We start from the raw sequence: 22,593 nt of genomic DNA on the forward strand, positions 1-22,593 counted from the left end.
ATTCTAAAACATACTGCCAATCTGCTGCATGCTCAGACATTTGCCAAAAGAGGCCTTATATAGGACATCCCTTAAAAAAATAACATTTGTTCAATATCTAATTTGTTTCTCCTAGACCTCAGAAAGAATAAATAGAGACATGTCTCTAGAGCACGTCTCGCTGTTTTAATGCTTCACATATTAGATGAGGTGCACACACACATTCATTTGGAGCTTAAAACAAAAAAAAAAAAGCACACACATAGGGTAAGTGTGGCATGGGCGTGGCGGCCTGGGCTTTGCACTGGGCTGGTTCCATGCTGCACGCCATGCTTTTTTAATGCATTATACACTAGTCGACATATTGAGAGATGAGATGTGTGTGTGTGCATATGCCTATCATGAGTATAGCAATGAAAGCAGCCATATTTATAAAAAAACAAAACAAAAAAAACACAAAGACAGGGTAAGCGTGGCATGTGTGGGACGGCCAGAGATGGGTGTGGATTTTGGGACCCTGGGCCCCGCAGCACCTCACCTTGATAGCCCTCTGCAACATGACGCTGGCAGGGGTCTATCCTATGGCAAGGAGAGGGATCAGAGGCAGCTTTATAATACCTGATCATTAATAGCTGTATCAATATTACCATTATTATTATTATTATTATTATTATTATTATTATTATCATTGCTATTACAACTACTACTATTATATTATCATTATTATTATTATTATTATTATTATTATTATTATTATTATTATTATTATTATTATTATCATTGCTATTACTACTACTATTATTTTTTTATTTGTCCTCTTCCTGATCCTTTAACCTCCCCCTCATTCCGGATGAAATGAGAGTGTGTATATATATATATATATATAATATTTTTTTTTTTTTTTTTTTTTTAACTCTGGTTATGTCTGTTGTACTTCCCTACATGCTTCTTATTCATATATTTCCACTCCCACACCCAGTTACACTTACAGTTATACACACACACACACACACACACACACACACACACACACACACACATACACAAATCTTACTGGCTGTTATGTATGTTTTGTGTTTGAAAGCGAAACCACTCACAAAACACCTTAGCAGAGCGGCTCTCCCACACTGTATGACGTGACAGACAACTAGTTGTCCAGTGTGGTTCCGTTTATACAGCGTGAATATTCAGAGAATGCGGTTGTGAGTCCTGAAAATTTACAGGTGTGAGTTCGGTTATAGAATGCGGTTGTCACTCCCGTAAATAACCGTACTGTGTGTGAACATAACCGTATTAAGGACTCAAATACAGGACTGACAACCGTATTCTGCTGCTGTGTGAACGCGGCCTTGGACTCAACCCTCTTCTGGTCTCTGCATTGGCTCAGACTCAGTCCTTTTCAGTTCTCAGTCTTGACTCGGATTCGACCCACTTCAGGTCTCGGTCTTGACTTAGATTCAACCCTCTTTTGGTCTCTGTCTTGACTCGGACTCAACCCTCTTCAGTTCTCTGTCCTGACTTGGACTAGACCATCTTCAGGTTTCGGTCTTGATTTAGACTCAACCAACTTCTGGTCTCTGTATTGACTCAGACTCAATCCTCTTCAGTTCTCGGTCTTTGACTCGGATTCGCCCCACTTCAGGTCTTGGTCTTGAATCAGACTCGACTTTCTTTTGGTCTCTGTCTTGACTTGGACTCGACCCTTTACATTAAGCTGCCAATTGCTTTCTTCAGGTCTTTGTTGTGACTCGGACTCAACCCTCTACAGTTCTCTGTCCTGACTTGGACTAGACCATCTTCAGGTTTCGGTCTTGATTTAGACTCAACCAACTTCTGGTCACTGTATTGAATCAGACTCAATCCTTTTCAGTTCTCGGCCTTGACTCAGATTTGACCCACTTCAGGTCTCGGTCTTGACTTAGATTCAACCCTCTTTTGGTCTCTGTCCTGACTTGGACTAGACCATCTTCAGGTTTCGGTCTTGATTTAGAATCGACCAACTTCTGGTCTCTGTATTGACTCAGACTCAATCCTCTTCAGTTCTCGGTCTTGACTTGGACTCTACTCTCTTCAGGTCTCTGTTATGAGTCAGACTTGACCATCTTTTGGTCTCTGTCTTGACTTGGACTCAACCCTCTTCTAGTCTTGCTTTTTGACTCAAACTCAGCCCTCTTCTGATCTCTGTCTTGACTCGGAATTGACCCTCTTCTGGTCTTGATCTTCAACCCTCCTTAAGTCTAAGTATTGGCTTAAGTCCTTGGTGTTGACTGGCTTTCTCAGACTCAACCTACTTTCGACCTTGACTCAAATGAGCTGGTCTCTTCTACATAACTGTCCAAATTGTTGTTAGAAATGTATAGATCCATAATCATACTGTATGTCAACAACTGCAAAATATGTGTCTAGTTTTATGTCTCATTAGGAATTTTAGGAGAAACATCTGAATCTCCTGAATCTTAAATGGCCTTTTCAGCAATAAAGGATGTTTTCACTTAGATGTACTTTACTTTTTACATTAGCTGCCAATTGCTTTCTTCTCAATAGTGTAAAAAATCAAGTGTGTCATCGGTAAGACTCCAGGAGGGATCACCAGTCTAAAAAGTCTGTTTGTAGGCTACACTGACCCACACTGACTTAATGTTGTGAAAGTGGAGATCACACCTAAGTGATGAAGTTGGTTACTTAAGGTGCTCAAAGTGGTTTAGCTATGTGTTTTAATAGTTGTTACAACAACATCAGATTTAAAGTTGCAACTATAATTGCAACATTGTGGTCTGTACAAAACAAGATGTCCCTCTGCAGTTCACATACCATTATTAGAGTGTATCTGTCTATAAGACCATTCATATCTCTGCTTTCCAAACATCTGTGCATAGACCCTGTTGAAAAGACCAGCATGGCTTGTCACCAGCATGTACTAGTGCTCCCACCAGGCTTCAACTAATTTGTTTAGCCAGAAGTTCAACTTTAGTCCACTTTGCAGAATATTCTGGACAAGAACTGCTCACTTAAACTGGATGAAACTATCTGACCAACATACAAAGCATCAAAACCACAGTTTGTTTTGGGTTTTTTTCTTTTTGGGCATGCAAAGATGTCAATGAATAATGCCATAATTCCATGAAAAGCAGATGAAAATCACCAAAAAACAAACATGCCGTTATCCCGTTAACTGACTTTAACCTTGTTATTTATCATTTGTTGTGATAGCTGGTCGTGAAAGTGGTGATTACAGATGGCAGCTCAAAGACTCTGATGGTGGATGAGAGACAAACGGTCAGAGATGTGATGGACAACTTATTTGAGAAGACACACTGTGACTGCAATGTAGACTGGTGTGTGTGTGAGACAAACCCTGACTTACAGACTGGTGAGTATCATCCATGTACACACACATACACACATACATGTCCATTCAGTCGTCATCAGCTTTATAGTATTGGATTTTGCAAAGATGATGAAGTGGGTTTTTATTGGCGTGCTGACAGCCAGGCTCCAGTGAGCTCACAGTACAGAGCTGACGTACCACCATACACATTCACTCTCACGCACCAACGACAGGTGGGTTTAATTTACTGCCCCAGACACTGTCATTCAACCTCCCTATCATGAGGAAATACAGTGCTTATGATCGGAATCCCCCATTTCTCTTTCTCCATCTGCTCTGAGGATTCATCTACAGCCATTAAGTTTGCTGTCTGGCTGCCCAATTTTAGATAAATAGACTTAAAGAGACTGGATTGATCTTGTTATTCCATTTGTTCTTTTCCCTTATGAAAAAGAAGTGAAATTAATTGTATTGAATAGTGTACTTCAAACCATATAAGGTATTTTTATTTATTTTTTATTTTTTTTGAAAAACTGTACTTTAATATACTATACTACTAATAATGAAGTAAAGGCCACTTCAGTATACTTAAAGAGAGCCCACTTTCATGAGTGTGTTTTTCAACACACTTAACAAGTGCACTCTGAAATAATGTCAAATTAAAAGTTTTATTTTAAAGTACATAATGTTTAAATAATCTTTGCTTTAATAGTAATAATAGTAATTTAATAGTAGTAATAGTAATGCTTTAAATAAGTACACTTATTTTTATTTGTTGATTAACATACTAAAGCACATGTAAAGAACTTGATTATAATTGGAACTAGTGTCTTATTTGATTTTACATTTGAAATTAATATATTTTAAAGTTTAAAAGTTGCAACTTCATCATTACAAAATGACTAATATATTTAAATACAAGGCATACAAGTGTCAATAGTTTAGTTCTATTTATTTATTTGAAAAGGGACCATGTTTTTACATTTACATTTATTTTTATCATAAATGTTGCCATTTCATGCATTGTACCGGATTTAGGCTAATTTTCATCCACAGTCCAACAGTAAACTTTAGTCTTTTAGTACTTAAGTCCTTAATGCTCTTAAGTTTAGCCAATTGAAAATTATTACACATTTAAAATTATTAAATTATTAATTATTAAATAACTAAAATACATTTTAATTTAAATGCAAGTGCAATGGCAAAAGGTTTAATTACAAATATGCACATAATTCTTGCTACACTGAAAAGTATTTATAAAAACAGTTAAGTCAATGTGCGTCTAGCTAGGTTCTGGCATACACATCACACTTTCAGTGCGATTTTTAGCTTCAATCCAAAGTCAAGTTAAGATAATAGTTTAAAAAAGAAAACAGCTCACGTTAGTTACTTTCAGAGGAAGTTACTCTATATTTTGTGTGCTGTGTATACTTTTATGCCTATTGGAGTAACAGACTAATTAGCTTATATTAGCTACATGCTAATGACATATTTTATTGGACAAAACAGTATAATTTTAAAAAGAGTGTGGCAACACTATTTTACAGTGTCCTTGTTACACAATACATGTAGTTAGTAGCATAATAACTATAAATTGTGCATAATTACACAATAATTACAACTTTATATTGCATAATTACAACTAAACCCACAGGTTAGCAGTAGCACTTAAGTATTTTTTTTTTCTGTAATAAGCACTCTTGATTATACTTTATTTTAGTGCACTTATACATTTAAGTACTGAGTTAACTACATGTACTTACTATAGGTTTAGGGTAGGATTAGGATTAACTTTAATAACTATAGACCTACTTTACATGTGCTTTAGGATGTCAAACAACACATTAAAATAAGTGTATTAAGGCTATGTTTTAAACATATTTAAATGTATTTTAAAGTAAAACTTTTAATTATTATATATATATATATATATATATATATATATATATATATATATATATTATAAACATTATTACAAAGCACACTATTTAAAAGTTAAGAAACAGTCATGAAAGTGTACTCTCTCTTTAAGTTGGCTGTTTGTTTTATTATTATATTATTTGCAAGTACAGTTTTTTAATATACTTATATATAATGGGGACCAAATATTATAGTTTAACAATTGGAAACTGAACAAACTTAAATCAGCTGACCACTAATCTTATAATCATATTGAGGGTGGTGTGCCTCCCCTTTAAAGTGAGCTGCCTATGTAGGTAAAAGAGTGTGAGGAAACTCACCAGAAACATTTAATCAGAAACATTGTCAGTGTTTAGCTATGTTAAAGGTCTTTGGAAGTTTGTTACACCCAAGTTCATTTTAGAGAAGCATCATCCTCGCATGATGATGATGTTTCCTACAGTGAGTGACTTATGATCATCAAAAAGTACTGATGAGGAACATCTAAACAGCTCTGACACACACAGATGAAGGAGTGGTCACTCACTGCCAATTGTAAATTGAATATGTCTGGTTTCTGGTGTCATTGTTTCATCTGTTCTTGGTTTAAGTTTGGTTTTAATCATGATCTTGTTTGATTTGCGCTGTTCCCTGTTCAGTAGTTCATCAATTATCATGGTTTTTGTTTTGTCCTCATGTGTTCCACCTGTGTCTAGTTAATTATCTTGTTTAGTCCCAAGCGTTTCTCTGTGTATTTATAGTCCTGTGTTTGTTTCAGTCTTAGTCAGATCTCATCTATTATAAGTAGTTGTTCTGTTCTTTGCTTTTTTGTTTCCTGATGTAACGGAGGCCAGCTAGTAGTTGCTGTGCAAGTAAACCTCACTCCTCTGATCTCAAGAGATGCTCTAGAGACTGATGCTAGAGGTTGTAGCCTTTAGCCTCCTTGTTAGACCGTCCGACTTCCATGGCGGAGACCCAAATTCAAGGCCCAAGCGGGGCGAGTAGGACCTGGGTGTAGAGGGTTACACTGATATCCTGAAGAAGTATAATTTAGAGTTTGATTTGATTAAAGAACTACATGCAAATAGATTCAGCCTTTAATTTCCATCTTTGATTCAACCTTTTGCTGACAGTCGTCCACTTTCAGTCATTTTTAGCTGTATAAAACATTGCAATATGATATTGCAAATGGTTTTATGGTTTACCACGCTTTGCTATTCTTAGTTATTTGTCTATAGTGGTAATGAATCATAAGTCTCACACATCCAAAGGCAGATACTTACATACTGTCTTGTTGTTTCTTTCTGTTCACAAACATATTTTCACACTACTCTCATCCATTAGTGAGCTCTCATCGAGTTGAAGGACACAGGAAATCATACATATGCTCAGGGAAAATGGCTTCCATTTATTGCCTGTGAATGCCAGTGACCGCACCAAATGTCAGACCACCCATAAGCTTTTAATCAGTATATGCAGTCTTTAACTGAGAACCTGAGAGGTTACAGACAGCAGTACAGATAAGAACACAGAGTCTAGTTTGGCATCAATGCAATGAGAGCTGCACGCAGTAAAAACTCTCATTCGCTTATTAAGTTTATGATAATCATTTATCAAGTTATTTTTAAAAATTATTTTTAAAAACTGCATTTATTTATTTTTGTTTGCATTTTTATATTTTTTATTTGCTATTATATTTCTGTTAATATTTTCGGCTTCAATCCAGCTACCTTACACCTTTAAAAGGAAGTTCAGATGAAATTTCAGAGGAAGTTCTATTCTATATTTGTGTTTGTTGTGTACTTTTATGCTTATTAGAATACAGATTAGCAATGGGAAGTTCAGATATTAAAGGCCTCCCATTTGGTACTGAAGTTACGTTTACTATTAAAAACTGTATTTTTACTGTATTTTTAATTAATTCTTTCAGAGGACCTTTCAGCTTCAGTCCATATTTTTAGTGCACAATGTCTTTTTTTTTCAATGCAAAGTACATTATAAATGAAAACAAGTACTATTCAAAAACATTATATATTTATTCATTTATTTACTTATTTTTGTATGCAATTAAAGTCAAACATTATTAGTAAGCACATTTAAAACAGTATGTATGTATTTCAATAATGACAACTCCCAAAACTTAAACACCATTTTATTGATAAGATTGAAATGTATTATGGACTAGATCTGCTGCTGCTGGCATGAGTGGAGGCTACTGCTGAAACGTGCATAAATACAGGGAATAGGTTACAAGTTTCTGCAAAGAAAGTAGGGAGAACCCCCTCTAGATCTAGGCAGGTGGTGCTGGGGAAGGAGGGGGTCTAAGAAAATTCCCATGGTGTGTTGCACTTAGAAGAACCAATCAGCTGCTCTGAAGAGTTTTATGATTGAACTATGTATGCATGTGTGTGCAACTAAATCTGAACATTGTTTTCCATCAGTGCATGTAGCTGCAAGGTAAACCCAAGATCATGGTTCAGTTCCCTGAGAACACACAAATGTATGACTTTATTCATGTAGCTTTGGATAAAATTGTCTGTTAAATCAATCTTGACAAAATCTGTGCATAAGTTCAAAGGGGCAATATTGATTATCAATATAAAATAGGAGAATGTAGTATGGACAAAAACAGTGACATTTGAATTGAGTTTGAACTTTCCACAGAGCGGGGGTTTGAGGACCATGAGAACCTAGTGGATCCTCTTTCTACATGGACCAGGGACAGTGAAAACAAAGTGATTTTTCAGGAGAAAAAAGACAAATATGAAGTGTTCAGAAACCCTCAGGCAAGTGTTTGGACAGCTATTTGTGCTTCTTGCCAATACACATTGAATTACAGCTTCTGATAATATTAAAGTAAAATACAAAAGCACTAAAAATAACGCCTTTCACTTACAGTATATTGTTTCCTCTGCCTACAGAACTGTGATATTTCCCATGCAAAAACTGTTCTCTGACTTCTCTATTTCTAGTTCAATTTAAAAAAAATGGAAGAGAAATTAGAAAACAGTTAAACTCAGCACATTGACAGACTTCTGTAATGGAAGAAGTCTAGAAGACTTCTTAAGTTTAGACCAAAATGTTTACTTAAAAAATAATTATTGAAATTTTGTTGAATGCTGATTAAAATTATGTCTATTTCTTTTACAGATATTTTATATGTGGAAAAAGGATAAGAAATCTCTAATGGACATGAAAGAAAAAGACAAAGAACAACTTCTGGAGGTGCGTCTGGCTTTAACTTTTGTTATAATTGAGAGATTTTAGGTCAATTTACAGATGTAGATGTTCATCAAAAGTATTTAATGGAGTCAGATTTAATGTCATAATTGAAGCCATTTAAACGAGAAATGCAGGTCTAAACAAGTCTCACCCACACATGAAAATGTTATCATCATTTATTCACCCTCATGTCGTTCCAGTGCGGTGAACAGAAAGTCGACATGAATGACACGAGTGTAAGTGAATGAACAAAGTCTTTATGTCTGGTTCTGTATTTCTGGGTATAGGAGAATTTTTGTGGAGCCTCCGTCATTGTGCCTGACCTTGAGGGCGTTCTGTATCTGAAGGAGGATGGCAAGAAATCCTGGAAACAGCGCTACTTCCTGCTGCGAGCCTCTGGATTGTATTACTCACCCAAAGGCAAGACAAAGGTCAGATCAGGCAACCCAGACAGTGAAACATACGGAGTATTTTGAGTTCAGACAAATCCTCCCTTATTGTACATCAGGCTGCTATTTAAATGAACACTTAATGACTAAACCTAAATAATAACTGGCTTGGTGAAAATGTCAAGAAACTAAATTTCAGTGCATTATGGGGTTTTCTCTCCATCAGGCATCACGGGATCTTGTGTGTTTGGTGCAGTTTGACAATGTGAACGTCTACTACTGCAAAGAATATAGAAACAAATACAAAGCTCCAACAGACCACTGCTTCATTCTCAAGGTACAGTGTCCTGTTATGATGAACGCTCTCACTTTAACATCAACACAGAGTTTGGAGCAGAAACTTACAGTGTGACAAGGATGAATAAAGTAAAACAAACGGCCCACCCTTGAAATGAAGTGCACTTAATTCTATTGAACGTGCAATTGTAGTGTACTTTAAATCTTAAACATATATTTAAAAAAAAAAAATACTTGCAGGTAATATATTAATTAAACAAAAGGCCATTTAAGTTTACTTTTAAGTGTGTTAAGTTCACTTAAGTTCAAAAAAGTGTACGTTGCAATAATGTCAAATTAAAGGTTTTAGAATAAAGACATTTAAAATCATATTTTAATAATCAATTGTCATGCTTTAAAGAAGTACACTTAATTTGATGTGTTGACTAACATACTAAAGCACATGTAAAGTACATGATTATTAATGGTTGTGTTATCCGGTTATTCTGTATTACATTTAAAGTTAATATTTTAAATGTACTAAATTGCAACTTCATTTCAAATGTGTAATTATTACAGATACATTTAATACAGGAAATACAACATGAAAGATTCAAAATAAATAAATAAATTAAAATATATTTTAGTTGACCATTAACACTAAAGTTCAAGTAATTGCATTTAATATAAATTTTAACTGGAATACATTTAATTTAATTGCAATTAATATGCAATTAAATGTCCGGAATATTACATTCAGTTTTACACTCAAATCAATTATTTTAAAGTACATTATTTCTGTAATTTTTCTGTATTTTTTTTCCTTTTTGAAAATTATGCTAAAGTGTTTTTTCACGAGGTCATTATGATGGTTTTGTAGTCACAAGTCTAGTTTTAGGTTTTAAGCTAATTTTCTCCTTTAACACATTCTGCAACACTGATTTAATTAAAATTGGGGGGGGGGGGGGGTATAATATTACACACTTTGTGTAAAAAGGAGCAAAAAAGTGTTCCAAGCCAAATACCATCTAATTTATTATTGTGTCTATTTTAGAGCAACTTTTGGTATGTAAAACTATTGTGATGATGAGAATACATATTAACACTTCTCTTTCCATGAAATATGCTGAATTTTGATGTTGGATATTTTTAAAAACCCAAACTGAGGTTTTCATGGTGCTTCTGAACTTTGGGACATAAAGTGAATCCTCATCATTTCCGTAACAAAATGCTGCTCTATCAGCAGTAGGCTAGTCATGGACATGAAAGCAGACATAAAAAACATGAGGCTCAAAGCAAAAGAAGCTGTAAATTACATCCCTTTAAATAGCATCCATTTCCCCTCAGCGTCCTGGAGTGGTGCAATAGTGTGACAGGGTTAGAACCTTGAAGATGACCTTTCTGCAACCCTTCAAAATGCTCCACTGATCCAAAACTACATCCCCAAATGATATTCCTATTTAATGACTAAATGGTAAATCTAGTCTTGGGTCAGTGTTAAGGTGCGACCTCAGCTTTTTAAGTAATTTGCCATAATAACAAGGTATCTTTAGGTACTCCAGGCACTATCTGATATTTACGCACCATAAATCTGCTTGCTTCTCTTTCATAAGTGTCCACTCAAAAACCACTACTCAAGCTGGTAGGTGTAATCCCAAACCTTTGGCTGCTAAACACGAATTGTACAATAATTATTTCAAGGTCTGCGCTTCTTTTATGCCTGGTGCTTTAATATATAATAATTAGCCAAATGACTACCCCCAAAGATAAAAGCCAATGTGTTGCATTGAACTTCTAGAACGCAGGAAGTGGTTGAGGAAAAATCTTTTCCTGTTTAGCGTGCGTGGATGAGAGCTAGCATTAGCTGTGGGAACATGAAACATAAAGGATGGGGGTTTGAAGATACACAAAAGTTGAATCTTTCTTAGATAGCAAGAGGAAAAATTCAAGAAATGGTACAGTATTTTATAGTTTATACAAAACAGCATCTTATAAAATATAATGGTAACTTTATTTTACAGTGTCCTTGTTACATCTACTTTCTGTAGTAATAACAGCATAACTACAAGCAACGAACAATAAACCAAACCCTAACAGTAAACCTATAGTAAGGACATGATGTTTATTAAAGCTACAGTCCGTAACTTTTTTTTGGTTAAAAATGATCAAAATCAATTATTGAGCAAGTACATAACCAAACAGTGTTCAAATCTATCTCCTTACCTTAGCCCGATTCACAACAGTAAGCTAGTAATAATGTTTTCTAAATCGAGTGGTACTGGTAGGTTTCCGCGAGAAATAGAAGTTTGCTGATGTTTGTCTTAACGTCTTTACATCGCGTCTGTAAACAGAAAGGAGTCCCGGCTAGTAGGCTATATCGCATGTGAGGATGCTGCAGGTGGCGGATCATTTGTAGCCTCTTCTTGGAATGTATTTAAACTTGAGATTGTGGCTTGTAATCCAGACAGTTCAAAACGACAATCATCATCGACAACTGTGGAAAAACGTAAAAGACTTCAGACTGCAGAGAGCCTACAGTAAAAAAAGGAAAGCGATCAGGCCCATGCGAAAGAATAAATAAATGTCGGCAGGGCTTTTGAAAGGTGGCGTGAACTCCGTGATTTAAAAGGGTTTCAAAATGATGCAGAGATGGCTATTTTTCTGCTGGACAGGTAAAACATTTCAGTGGTTCATTGGGTAATAAGGTAACAGTAGCATACGTTTTCACTTAATCCATGCAGTTATGGAGAACGTTAATACACACTACAGACACATAGTCACGCAATGTTGATGTTTTTAACATTAACAATTCGAGAACAAAGTATAACAATAATAATTTACTCCATTGGTTATGCGATTTATTGCAAAACTTTTTTTTTTGGTCAGATCAAAAGTGGATGACATGTTACTTACTTCTTCAGATGACATTTTCCAGTGAAACTCTTTGGACATACAAGACACAGTATCTGTAATTATGATGTACGGTGAAGATCCACACTGATGTGTTGACTGACAGCTCACACACAGCTACACCTCAAAACATTAGATTCATCTGCGCTGAGGAGCCGTGCCGATGCACAACCACATAAATAAGATAATTCCGCAAATAACTGCAATTGCACATTTCAAACAGAGATGGCGACAAAGACGCAAAGCTTATGGACTGTAGTTTTAATATTACTCAGTACTTAATTACACAGCAACAAGGAAAAAGTGTTACTAAAATAACTGATGTGTAAACTTTCTACATCTGGTAAAGAAGTTGCTACATCTTGTGTGAAGAACTACAGTGGGCCTGAGAGCGAACCCTGTGGCACCCACAGCTACCTGTTTACAGTATATTTTTATGCACGCAGAAAGGCAACCAGTTTAAAACTAGCTCACGTGCTGCTATCATGGCTCTCACGCCTTTACAAATGAATATTACGTCTATAATTTTAACAAGATACTATGGTTTAGTAGCCTGCCACAAGTAGTGAAAGGTCAAAATATTTTTTCTGGTTATTTTTGTGTTCAGACTATGCAGTTGGCAGAGCCGTCCTGTAATTAAAACCTTTGCACACAATTCAGAATACCTCAACAGTTTACACTCTCTGGGTTATTGTTCTACCAAATTAAAAATGAGGCATGGAAAAAATATAACTAGCTAAAGACTGTAAAAAGCTATTTTACCAACATCAACCCATAGACAACAAATATACCTTTTAGGATAATAGCAAAACCTGATGTGCTGATCTCTTGTTAAAAAAAACGTGACAAATCATCAAACCATCAAGGGTGTTTCAGCTTGTTTAGGTTAGGATGGGCTGTTTTTGTGTATGTCAAGCAATTAATGCAAACACATGATGAAATGCAATAAATGTACCAGATGCAAAATGAAAACTAGACTCCAACAGAAAAAGGGCATGCACTCTTTGCATGTATGCAATAATTCATCATAATAAAGAACAACATTGTTTTTGTCCATTTTAGCAATATTTAATACTAAAGTGTGGCAGTAAAGGGGCATTGGCAATCAAATTGTGATTTTAGTGTGCCATCTACTGGCTCTGCTGTGCAACTGCAGCTCAATCATCAACATCTGTAAGCAAATCAATGTTAACAACATCAACTGTCTATTTGGGGGGAAAAAAAACTAATATTAGAAAATCATGAATTAATTTATATAAGTTATTCACCAACCCTTTATAAACAAATTAGATTAAAAAATAATAAGTGGTTCCAAAAATCTGAAGGGAATGACAAAATAAATTATCTTAACCTTCTCAGATGTATATATCAGGTTTGTGTCATGTTCATATGGTTTCTGTGATCTGCTTTCAGCATCCTCAGATTCAAAAAGAATCACAATACATCAAGTATCTGTGCTGTGATGATGAGTTGAGCATGACTCTGTGGGTGACTGGGATACGGATTGCAAAGGTGAGCAGAAATCAAGCCACACACCATACATTTTTTGCCCCAAAAATTATAAAGTAGAAAATGACTGTATGATAAACACAAAGAAGATATTAAATAAAGCGAAAATTAACTTTTTGAAGCAAAAATTAGCATTATAAATTGTAATTTACGATGCAAAAATGTACACTTTAAATTGTAGCTCTATTGAGTTGAGTCCTATTGTGAGCTGTCTACTTTGTCAAAAGCATTAAGTTATTCTACCTTATTAATGGTCTTGTTTTGTCATGATTTTTTCATAGTATGGTAAGCAGTTATATGAAAACTACAAGACCGCTGTGAGGAAAGCCTCAGGCTCTGCAACCTGGGCTAACCGCACTATCCAGGCCTCCTCCAGCGCATCGACACCCTCCCCTAAACCTAAAGGTAGAGATAATGAACTAAATAGATCATTATATAATGCATCATACATCTTAATATATTAACATGTAAAAGGATTTTGATGACATTTTTCTTTATCTTTCAGTCAAAGCTGCAAATGGACACGCTCCTCAGCCTACAAAGGACACAATGGTACATCTCAATCTATCAGTTTCCTTAGTAATGAAGAAAAACCTTTAAAGGGTTATTTCAACCAAAAATGAAATCTCTGTCATTACGTATTCACCCTCATGTCATTCCAAACCTGCAAAACCATCTTTGGAACAAAAATTAAGATATTTTTGATGAAATCCTTTTTTTTTTTTTTTTTTTTTTTAAATCTCTTATAGAAAGCAATGAAATTACCACATTCAAGGTCCAGAAAAGTAGTTAAGACACTGTTAAAATAGTCAACGTGACTACAGTGGTTTAACCTTAATGTTATGAAACGACAAGAGTACTTTTTGTGCGCAAAAACAAAACAAAATAATAATTTTTCCTGTCAGTCTCATATGCATTTGCCGCAGTGAACGCAGTGCAGAGCTTCTGTGTTTTAAGTCAGTTCTACGTGGCCGGCTCCTGCGTCAGCATGTGTCGTGCTGCTCACGTGAACAGCGTCGGCCAATCCTGAGTTGGTGTATGAACGTAAACACGAAAAGCTCTGCACTGCGTTCACTGCACCAACTGCGTATGAGACTGACGGGGAAGAGGAAAAATTGTTGAATAAATGTAATTTTGTTTTGTTTTTGTGCACAAAAAGTATTCTTGTTGCTTCATAACATTAAGGTTGAAGAACTGTAGTCATGTTGACTATTTTAACAATGTCTTTACTATTTGTCCTGACCTTGAATGTGGTAATTTCGTTGCTTTCTATGGGAGATAAAAAAACCTCTCGGATTTCATCAAAAATATCTTAATCTGTGTTCCGAAGATGAACGAAGGTCTTGCAAGTTTGGAGCAACATGACGGTGAGTAATTAATGACAGAAATTTCATTTTTGGTTGAACTAACCCTTTAACTGTGTTAGAAACAGTTAAAAGAGTACAATTTGTATTTTTAAGTGCACTTACTGCAAGTGGCCTTTAATTTAATTAATATTATATTATCTGCAAGTATTTTTTTTAAATATACTTTAAAGATTTAAAGTTTACTTCAAGAGCTCATTCAGTACAATCAAGCACACTACTTTTTCACAAGAGTGAAAGGGCTGATGGTCCCTTGAGAGTTGTTTGAAATGCACCTGAATGCCAATTTGGTTTGTTTTTGAAGGGTCCTGCCAACCAAACATCTTTTCCACCACCTCCACCTTCACTGGACATCCTGCCTCCTCCACCACCCGACCCCATGTTGCCTCCTCCTCCCCCTGCTCCTCCTGCCCCTCCTGCCAGCGCAACCAAAGTCAACAAGTTTCCTCCCCCACCTAAATTCCCACAATCCTCCTTCCCACCTCCACCCATGGATGACCTGCCTCCTCCACCACCTCCTCCAGAAGATGCCGAGCTGCCCCCTGACTTTCTTCCTCCGCCGCCACCTAGTTTTGGATCTTACGGGGCAGACATGCTCCCCCCACCACCTCCAGACCCCATTACCTCCTTTCCACCACCTCCTCCTGGTCCCCAAAACTTTGCATCTGCAGGTGGAGCGCCGCCACCACCACCTCCACCCCCGCCTCCACCTCCAGCTCCTGCACCGGCTGCCAACCCATCCGCCGGCTACGTCAGAAAAGTGGCTCCACCTCCACCAAAGAGAACTACACCTCAACTAACAGCGCCCTCAGGTGGTGACCTCATGTCAGAACTGATGACAGCCATGCAGAAAAAGCGTGGTCAATAATGATCTTGAAGACAGAAAGAGCTAATTGACAGTTGGACTGAGGAACTGACCGCCAAACCAGCTCTTGGCGTGACATTAGGACACACATCTTTAATTCTGTTGTTAATATGCTTGCATTACACCACCAAACTTAAATATGTAAATATGTTGCACCTAATCAGATTCTATACTGTATGTATTGCAAATGTGCTTTATCTTCATTGCTAATGAAATATCATAATAAATCAGGTCTTTCAAAGTTAACTGTTAAACAGATTCCAGCATGCCTAATTGTTGAGTTCTCCTTTTTACAGAAAACAGGAGATGTATGATGCAGGCATAAACAGATGATGCATGATGCAAAGTTTTTCGCTCTTTCTGTAGAAATGCAAAAACAGCAATACGACAAAAGACATCCATGTTAGATTGTTACAGCTGAAGACTGTGCAGCCACAGAGGTGTCTATATATAATGTCGAACATGGCTCATCATCCAATCAGATCAGCCATTAGGAAGTTCAGATCTTTAGATGTGTTAACAATGTTATAAACAATATTTTTGGTTCAAATGATGCTGAAATTTGTGATTTTATTTCCCATTTGTCCCTGAGTAGATTATGAAGAACAGCTGACCCTCAGCTGCTGAGCCCAGGATGGAGGTTTACTGGCATATTCAGCTCTCTCAGCCTCATCCTGATTCATAAATGGCTCCATTAGAGTCTTCTGCAACAGCGCCACCTAGAAACACATCATAAATACTGTCACCTAAGAAAAAGACAAGCCCTAATAGTCTGTCTGAAGATGTCACTTTGTATGTATGAAGTCTTTATTTTAAAGTAATATATTATAGCAAATATTTTAAGATGTATAATAAACATGATCATGACAACATTTTAGTTTGACATCACATGTAGTAATACCTCTGAAAAGTCATTTTTCTCTGCTTTTCTGATAGCAGATTCGGCCATCCAGTTCCTCAACACGTACCGTGGGTTTATTCCTGAACAATAAAAACAATTTCAATGAGTTCAACAAACATAAATAACAATAAATACATCATAACACATCGTAAAACAACATACACTACCATATATACATATTAATAGAGAATATAGTTGTTTTATATTGTAATAATAATTCACAAAATTACAATTTTTAATGTATTTTTGTTCAAATAAGTCGAACATAGACTTCTTTCAAAAACATTACAAAATCTTACCAAGCCCAAACATTTCAGTGGTAGTGTACCATGACATACTGTAACAATATATAAAAACAAAATATAACATTGCATCATATAACATACACCAAAACATACCTTGCATTCTGTGCTGCCGTGCTGCATCTGAGTCACTTTCTACACTGTAGAAGATGATTAAAACATCAAGTGATGTTCGTTTCAAAGCTCTAATGTGTGCGAGTGGACATTACTGCATCATTACCTCAGCAGACGCTGTACATACAGCTGAACCCAGTCTCTGAAATACTCATGTGATGAGAGGTCTGAAAGAGCCCACACTGACTGTCAAGAGAGACACAGTCACAGTTAATGGACTGAAATCATGATTATGGATATTGCAGCTGCTGTGGGTGTGACTGTGAATGGAGAGGAAATGTACCGGAGCAATGGATCCCTTCTGAAGCTGGGACAGGGTCACTTCACTCAGCTGTCTGAAAGTCATAGTGAAGTCTGCTCCAGTGTCCTCCATTAGCTCAAATCAACACATCACACGTCATAAAACATTATATGGGTCATTCACAGGAAATGCTGCCATTTGTGTGATCGAATACTGAAATAACTGGATACTGAACTTAATGACTTTATTTGACAGTTTGGCTGTTATATATAAAAAATATATATAGGAAAAAATAACTTTTCTTTAACGGTTAACTGGTTCTTTACTTTTTCATAAAAAAATAAAATAAAAAAAAATATAAATACATTTTCTGTCACAAATGGCACCATTTTCTGAGAATGGCTAATAAAACTTTTATTATATTAATTAATGAAAATGAGAGAAAAGACCAATCCAGCTAATATTTACCTTTAGAAGAAATGCAATCACATGTGAATCTTTTTCTTCATTTCCCAAAAAGCCCAACTTTGCTTTGAACAGCTCATGAAATCTATAACAGAAATGTTAAAATGAGATTAGAAATGAATCAGAGATGAATACAGTTTTCTACACTGTCTAATGACGCTCACCTTTGATGGTAGATTTGTGGATATTCTCTCAATATTTGCTGAGATCTGAAATGAATAAAACAACATCATGAATCACCTGCTTTATTCCAGACCAATACCAACAGAAAATAAAATTCTCTCTTACTGTGACAGCTGATCTGAGGTCAGTAGTGGTTTCAGAGCTTCTAGAAGTTTCTGTAGATTGAACAGGCCGACATTAGCCTGAGCTCCTATACTGTACCGACCCTCATCATCAGACGTGTTCGGGACAAAATCTATACAGAGGAAACAATGCTGTAGCAATAAAGCCTTTTAACAATAACATTTTTATGGCTGTCAGCTTCACTTATTAGATTATAATAAACTAAATTAAAACAAATAATGCATTCAAAAAATTATGCAATTAATTATGACCCTCGACCCATGTATATATAAGATTATATATAATTTATAGTAGATTTAAAGTAGCTTACTATTCATACAATTTTCCTCCACTTTTGCAATATTAGTGTAATATAGTGTGTGGTTGTGTGTGTAATGATATTAATATGTCAATCTGAAAAAAACCCTAAAAAATAAACTTATAGAAAGATGATTGCTAATATTATGAAGTATGGAGAAAATGTGCAGTTTAGGTTACAAAAAGAAACTTACTTGGGTCATATGATTCCATAAATCCAAATGGGCCATAATCAATAGTGATAGAAAGCAGACTGAAGTTATCTGTGTTGCAGACTCCTGTGTGAAGATGCAGATCATGTGATTGAGCAGTTTGTGTATTAAACTCAATCTATAATGATAATCTATGTGATAAATAAACTAGTAAAGCAGAGTGAACTAACCATGAGCAAACCCAACCGACATCCAGTGAGCGATTAAATGTGCCGTTTCATTCACCACTCTAGAGAAAAACACCTTCACACAACATGAACACATTCAAATACAGCGAGACTGATCTGACAATATAAAATAATCTTGTATTTCAACTAAACAGCAGAAAGACACAGATACTCACCACATACTTGTCAGGGTCATTTGTTGCAATAGATTTAAAATGCTCTTTAATTACAAAGTCCACTAATGTCCTGGAAATAAAAATTAAAAATGCAAATGAGAGTTAGAAAAAAAAAACAATTACCCTCCTGAGTTAAAGTTAATTTACCGAAGGACATCTAACTCTCCGGTTCGAGTTAATATCTCCAGTGAACCGATGCGAAACCAGGACTTGGCCAGACGCAGAACAACCGCTCCTGACAGACACAGAGAACAATCACATGATTTATAAAGCTGAAGACAGATGAAGAACTTAGTTATTTTTCCAATTGTGATCATATTTTACCTCTTTCTTTTATGACATTGCCATTATAAAACGGATCCCTCCTTACAGGTTCCTCACTTACAACCAGACTGACAAACAATGAAGGCAAAAAATGGAAAAAGTATAAATAAATAAACAATTTAAATTCAACATCAAACATTTGAATGTTGTAAATGCATATATTACTATTCTTGAGCATGTCCATTCATTCTCCAATTACCATTTAGTAATAAAGCATATCTGCATTACATCTAAATATACAGTTATCAAAAATGTTATACAGTAAATACAGACATATGTATGTACCTAAGGGCTCTGCTGGTGGGAACTCCCAGAAAGTGCATGGCTTCACTGCACAGGAACTCCCTCACAGAGGAGCGAATCACAGCCTGTCCATCACCTGACCTGCACACAAAACATCATGTACAGTAAACAGCATAAGAGTTAAAATACTTCCATACAGTCTTACAAAGGACAAGAAAATGAGATACTATGAATCATAACGTAAGATAATTTACATCTAAATATATCTCAGAATTACTTAAAAATCATATAAAAAATAGCAGCAGGAATTGATATTCACCTTGAGTATGGTGTCTTTCCTGAGCCTTTCAAATGGAGTTCCCATCTTTCACCTTTTCTGATTAAAAAAGTAAGTATACTTGAAAACTATAAGTATACTTGAGTATACTTATAAACAGTGTTGGGGAAAGTTACTTTTAAAAGTAATGCATTACAATATTGCGTTACTCCCTAAAAAAGTAACTAAATGCGTTACTTCGTTACTTTTTATGAAAAGTAATGCGTTACGTTACTTTTGCGTTACTTTTTCTCACCGGGGCTGGGCTTGCTTGTTTGTTTTTTAATAACAACAAAAAAGTTCTATTTTTGGCAAAAAGGCCCTTTCACACCAAAAGTGAAATCAATAAGCCTCAGGCTGAAGGAAATGCATATTTACACCTGTACAGTAGAGGGCGCAGCTCAAACAAACCTTTCAGCTGTGCTGCTATTCTGGATTAAAGAAGAATAGATACAGAAGGAAGTTCTAGTTCTTATTTCTAAATCTAATCTAAAGTATTTTTTGCTTATTAGTATGGTTGAATTAGGTATATTGAAGGTCAGCAGCAAAGACATTGGTTAATAATTGAGATTAAATACATAAAGTATATTTGTTTAATTTAATATAGTTTATTATTACAGGTTTGCAAAAATTGTTTTTATTCATTTTGAGGAATACTGAATGTTTTCATGCAAGTGAGATGAGTAAATGCATGTTCACATTTAGTCTAAAACTACAATAATCATCATGTTCACACAGCACACACAACACCCTCTGCACTTTATTTCTCTCAATATGGGGACAGGAGATCTGTCAGTCGATAAATGTGAAAAGTAACTTGCGTTACTTATTTGAAAAAGTAACTCAGATATTTTGTTGTAAATTGAAAAAGTAATGCGTTACTTTACTAGTTACTTGAAAAAGTAATCTGATTACGTAACTCAAGTTACTTGTAATGCGTTACCCCCAACACTGCTTATAAAAGACTGTAATTGTATACTGCTCTACTGTACTGTCTGTTCTGATGGTTAACACTGATGGCTGTCACATTTCATTTCTGTTCAGATGCAAGTTTAAAGGGTAAGTTCACCCAAAAATGAAATTTCTGTCATTAATTTCTCACCCTCATGTCGTCCCAAACCTGTAAGACCTTCGTTCATTTTCGGAACACAAATTAAGACATTTTTGATGAAATCCGAGTGTTTCTGAACCACACATAGACAGCAAAGTCATTGCACCTTTTGAGGTCCAGAAAGCTATTAAAGACATCGTTAAAATAGTCCATGTGACTACAGTGGTTAAATCTTAATGTTATGGAGTGACAAGAATACTTTTTGTGCGTACAAAAAAAAAAGACTTTATTTAACATTTTGAACATTCGGACATCAAACACGGAAGCGCTGCACTGCGTTCACTGAGTCAATTGCATATGATAACAGCTCAAACTATTAAATAAAGTCGTTATTTCTATTTTGTTTTTGCACACAAAAAGTATTCTTGTCACTTCATAACATTAAGATTTAACCACTGTAGTCACATGGACTATTTTAACGATGTCTTTACTACCCTTCTGGACCTCAAAAGATGCAATGACGCTTATGTGTGGTTCAGAAACCCTCAGATTTCATCAAAAATATCTGTCTTATAATATCTGTTATATCTGTTGTACGGGTTTGGGACAACATGAGGGTGAGTACGTAATGACAGAAATTTTTGGGTGAACTAACCCTTTAAACATTAAGTGAGATTTTATAGTTTAAAAATGACAGAATCATTTGTCTATCTGCTGAAAACCCAAGAGGTATAGATCACACTTTCCATTCTTTAATCTTAAACAACATTATGGGAAAAGTGATTAACATTTACAACAGAAAAGTCAAATATCATGACAATAACAGCTGATGATTTCTGTTGAACTCTGATGGATCAGGATGATTTTACCTGTTTGTGTATTCACCCAGCAAATGTGCTCTTCCGTCCCCCAGCTGTCCGGCCCAATAACCAAACTATAATATTAATAAAACATGGTTGAAATGTTTGTTGTGGTTGTCTTATGCTATCGCTGTCAGGTTTGAAATGACTGTCAGTTTTACCTGATGACCGCCGTATCTGTGTGCTAGAGGAATAGAGCCAGGAAACAGTTTTCCACCACTGACACAACCAACAAACTCTTCATTCTGAACCACAGACTCATTCAGATCCAAAATATTCCTCAACACATCCTGAGATAAAAAAGAACCTAAATATATGCAGAAACAACATTTACAAAAAAATACTGTGGTGGTACCATGGTACAGTGATGTATTAGATGGTCATACCATGGTACTCTGATAAATACAATGACATGTTTGGACAAACTTGACTGAATTCATGTTTCTCTTGAGTTTAAAAATCTTTTATTCTAAAGCAGTTTTCTCAAACTGTGCTGTGAAGGAGTCCAAGTCACCCATGAGTTGACAGATGATTAAAAACTTAATGAATGAATAAATTAATAAAAGTACAACTGTTTAGAATGATGATGATAATGATGATGATAATGACTTTACTGGTACTTTTGACTGGTAATGAATAATGCCTATAGAAATAGCAAAGATTATAATGAATAGGGTGGGAGGAACAATTTGCCCTTAGTCATGGAACAAACAGTGTCAGTTTTATTTTCAAAATATGCTTTTTATACTGCTATCAGAGTTTGGGGGAACATGTAGGTCATTTGAAGCAATACCACTCAAAAATGTTTAGGTCGATATAGTTTTTGGAGAAGACTGGAACTAAACAAGGAAAGGTGAGGAACCTCATGGTCAATCAT

At 35.6% G+C, this 22,593-nt stretch overlaps 2 protein-coding genes across 2 annotated transcripts in view; one reads left to right on the top strand and one right to left on the bottom strand.

Moving 5' to 3' along the window:
• The window catches only part of LOC125257690 (amyloid beta (A4) precursor protein-binding, family B, member 1 interacting protein), a 31,367-nt gene extending 14,754 nt beyond the window's left edge, over positions 1 to 16,613 (top strand). The window contains exons 6-14 of the mRNA XM_048174307.1: positions 3,190 to 3,349; positions 7,871 to 7,992; positions 8,357 to 8,431; positions 8,716 to 8,859; positions 9,044 to 9,154; positions 13,417 to 13,515; positions 13,794 to 13,917; positions 14,018 to 14,064; positions 15,181 to 16,613. Coding sequence (XP_048030264.1) covers positions 3,190 to 3,349; positions 7,871 to 7,992; positions 8,357 to 8,431; positions 8,716 to 8,859; positions 9,044 to 9,154; positions 13,417 to 13,515; positions 13,794 to 13,917; positions 14,018 to 14,064; positions 15,181 to 15,744 — 1,446 coding nt within the window. The 3' untranslated portion in view covers positions 15,745 to 16,613. The remainder of the gene's footprint in view (positions 1 to 3,189; positions 3,350 to 7,870; positions 7,993 to 8,356; positions 8,432 to 8,715; positions 8,860 to 9,043; positions 9,155 to 13,416; positions 13,516 to 13,793; positions 13,918 to 14,017; positions 14,065 to 15,180) is intronic.
• On the bottom strand, positions 15,809 to 22,130 carry LOC125257737 (protein adenylyltransferase SelO-like). The gene is made up of 18 exons (XM_048174387.1): positions 22,103 to 22,130; positions 21,878 to 22,023; positions 21,726 to 21,790; positions 19,809 to 19,865; positions 19,532 to 19,630; positions 19,247 to 19,314; positions 19,070 to 19,157; positions 18,923 to 18,992; positions 18,750 to 18,822; positions 18,562 to 18,645; positions 18,053 to 18,182; positions 17,929 to 17,973; positions 17,768 to 17,849; positions 17,342 to 17,434; positions 17,165 to 17,244; positions 17,041 to 17,084; positions 16,643 to 16,722; positions 15,809 to 16,460 (listed from the first exon to the last, which is right to left on the bottom strand). The coding sequence occupies exons 1-18, from the start codon at positions 22,128 to 22,130 to the stop codon at positions 16,338 to 16,340; spliced, it is 1,455 nt and encodes a 484-aa protein (XP_048030344.1). The 3' UTR covers positions 15,809 to 16,337.
• Between the last annotated feature and the right edge of the window lie 463 nt (positions 22,131 to 22,593).

The sequence above is a fragment of the Megalobrama amblycephala genome, linkage group LG22, assembly GCF_018812025.1.
Source record: "Megalobrama amblycephala isolate DHTTF-2021 linkage group LG22, ASM1881202v1, whole genome shotgun sequence".
In the NCBI taxonomy this organism is placed as follows: domain Eukaryota; kingdom Metazoa; phylum Chordata; class Actinopteri; order Cypriniformes; family Xenocyprididae; genus Megalobrama; species Megalobrama amblycephala.

Excerpts from the sequence above, each read along its gene's own strand:
- LOC125257737 (XM_048174387.1), bottom strand. The coding sequence starts at position 22,130 with ATGTCATTGTATTTATCAGAGTACCATG. Across the intron at positions 19,631-19,808 it reads GGAAAGACACCATACTCAAG|GTCAGGTGATGGACAGGCTG; the intron begins GTGAATATCAAT and ends TTTTGTGTGCAG. Across the intron at positions 16,461-16,642 it reads AGAAAAATGACTTTTCAGAG|GTGGCGCTGTTGCAGAAGAC; the intron begins GTATTACTACAT and ends ATGTGTTTCTAG.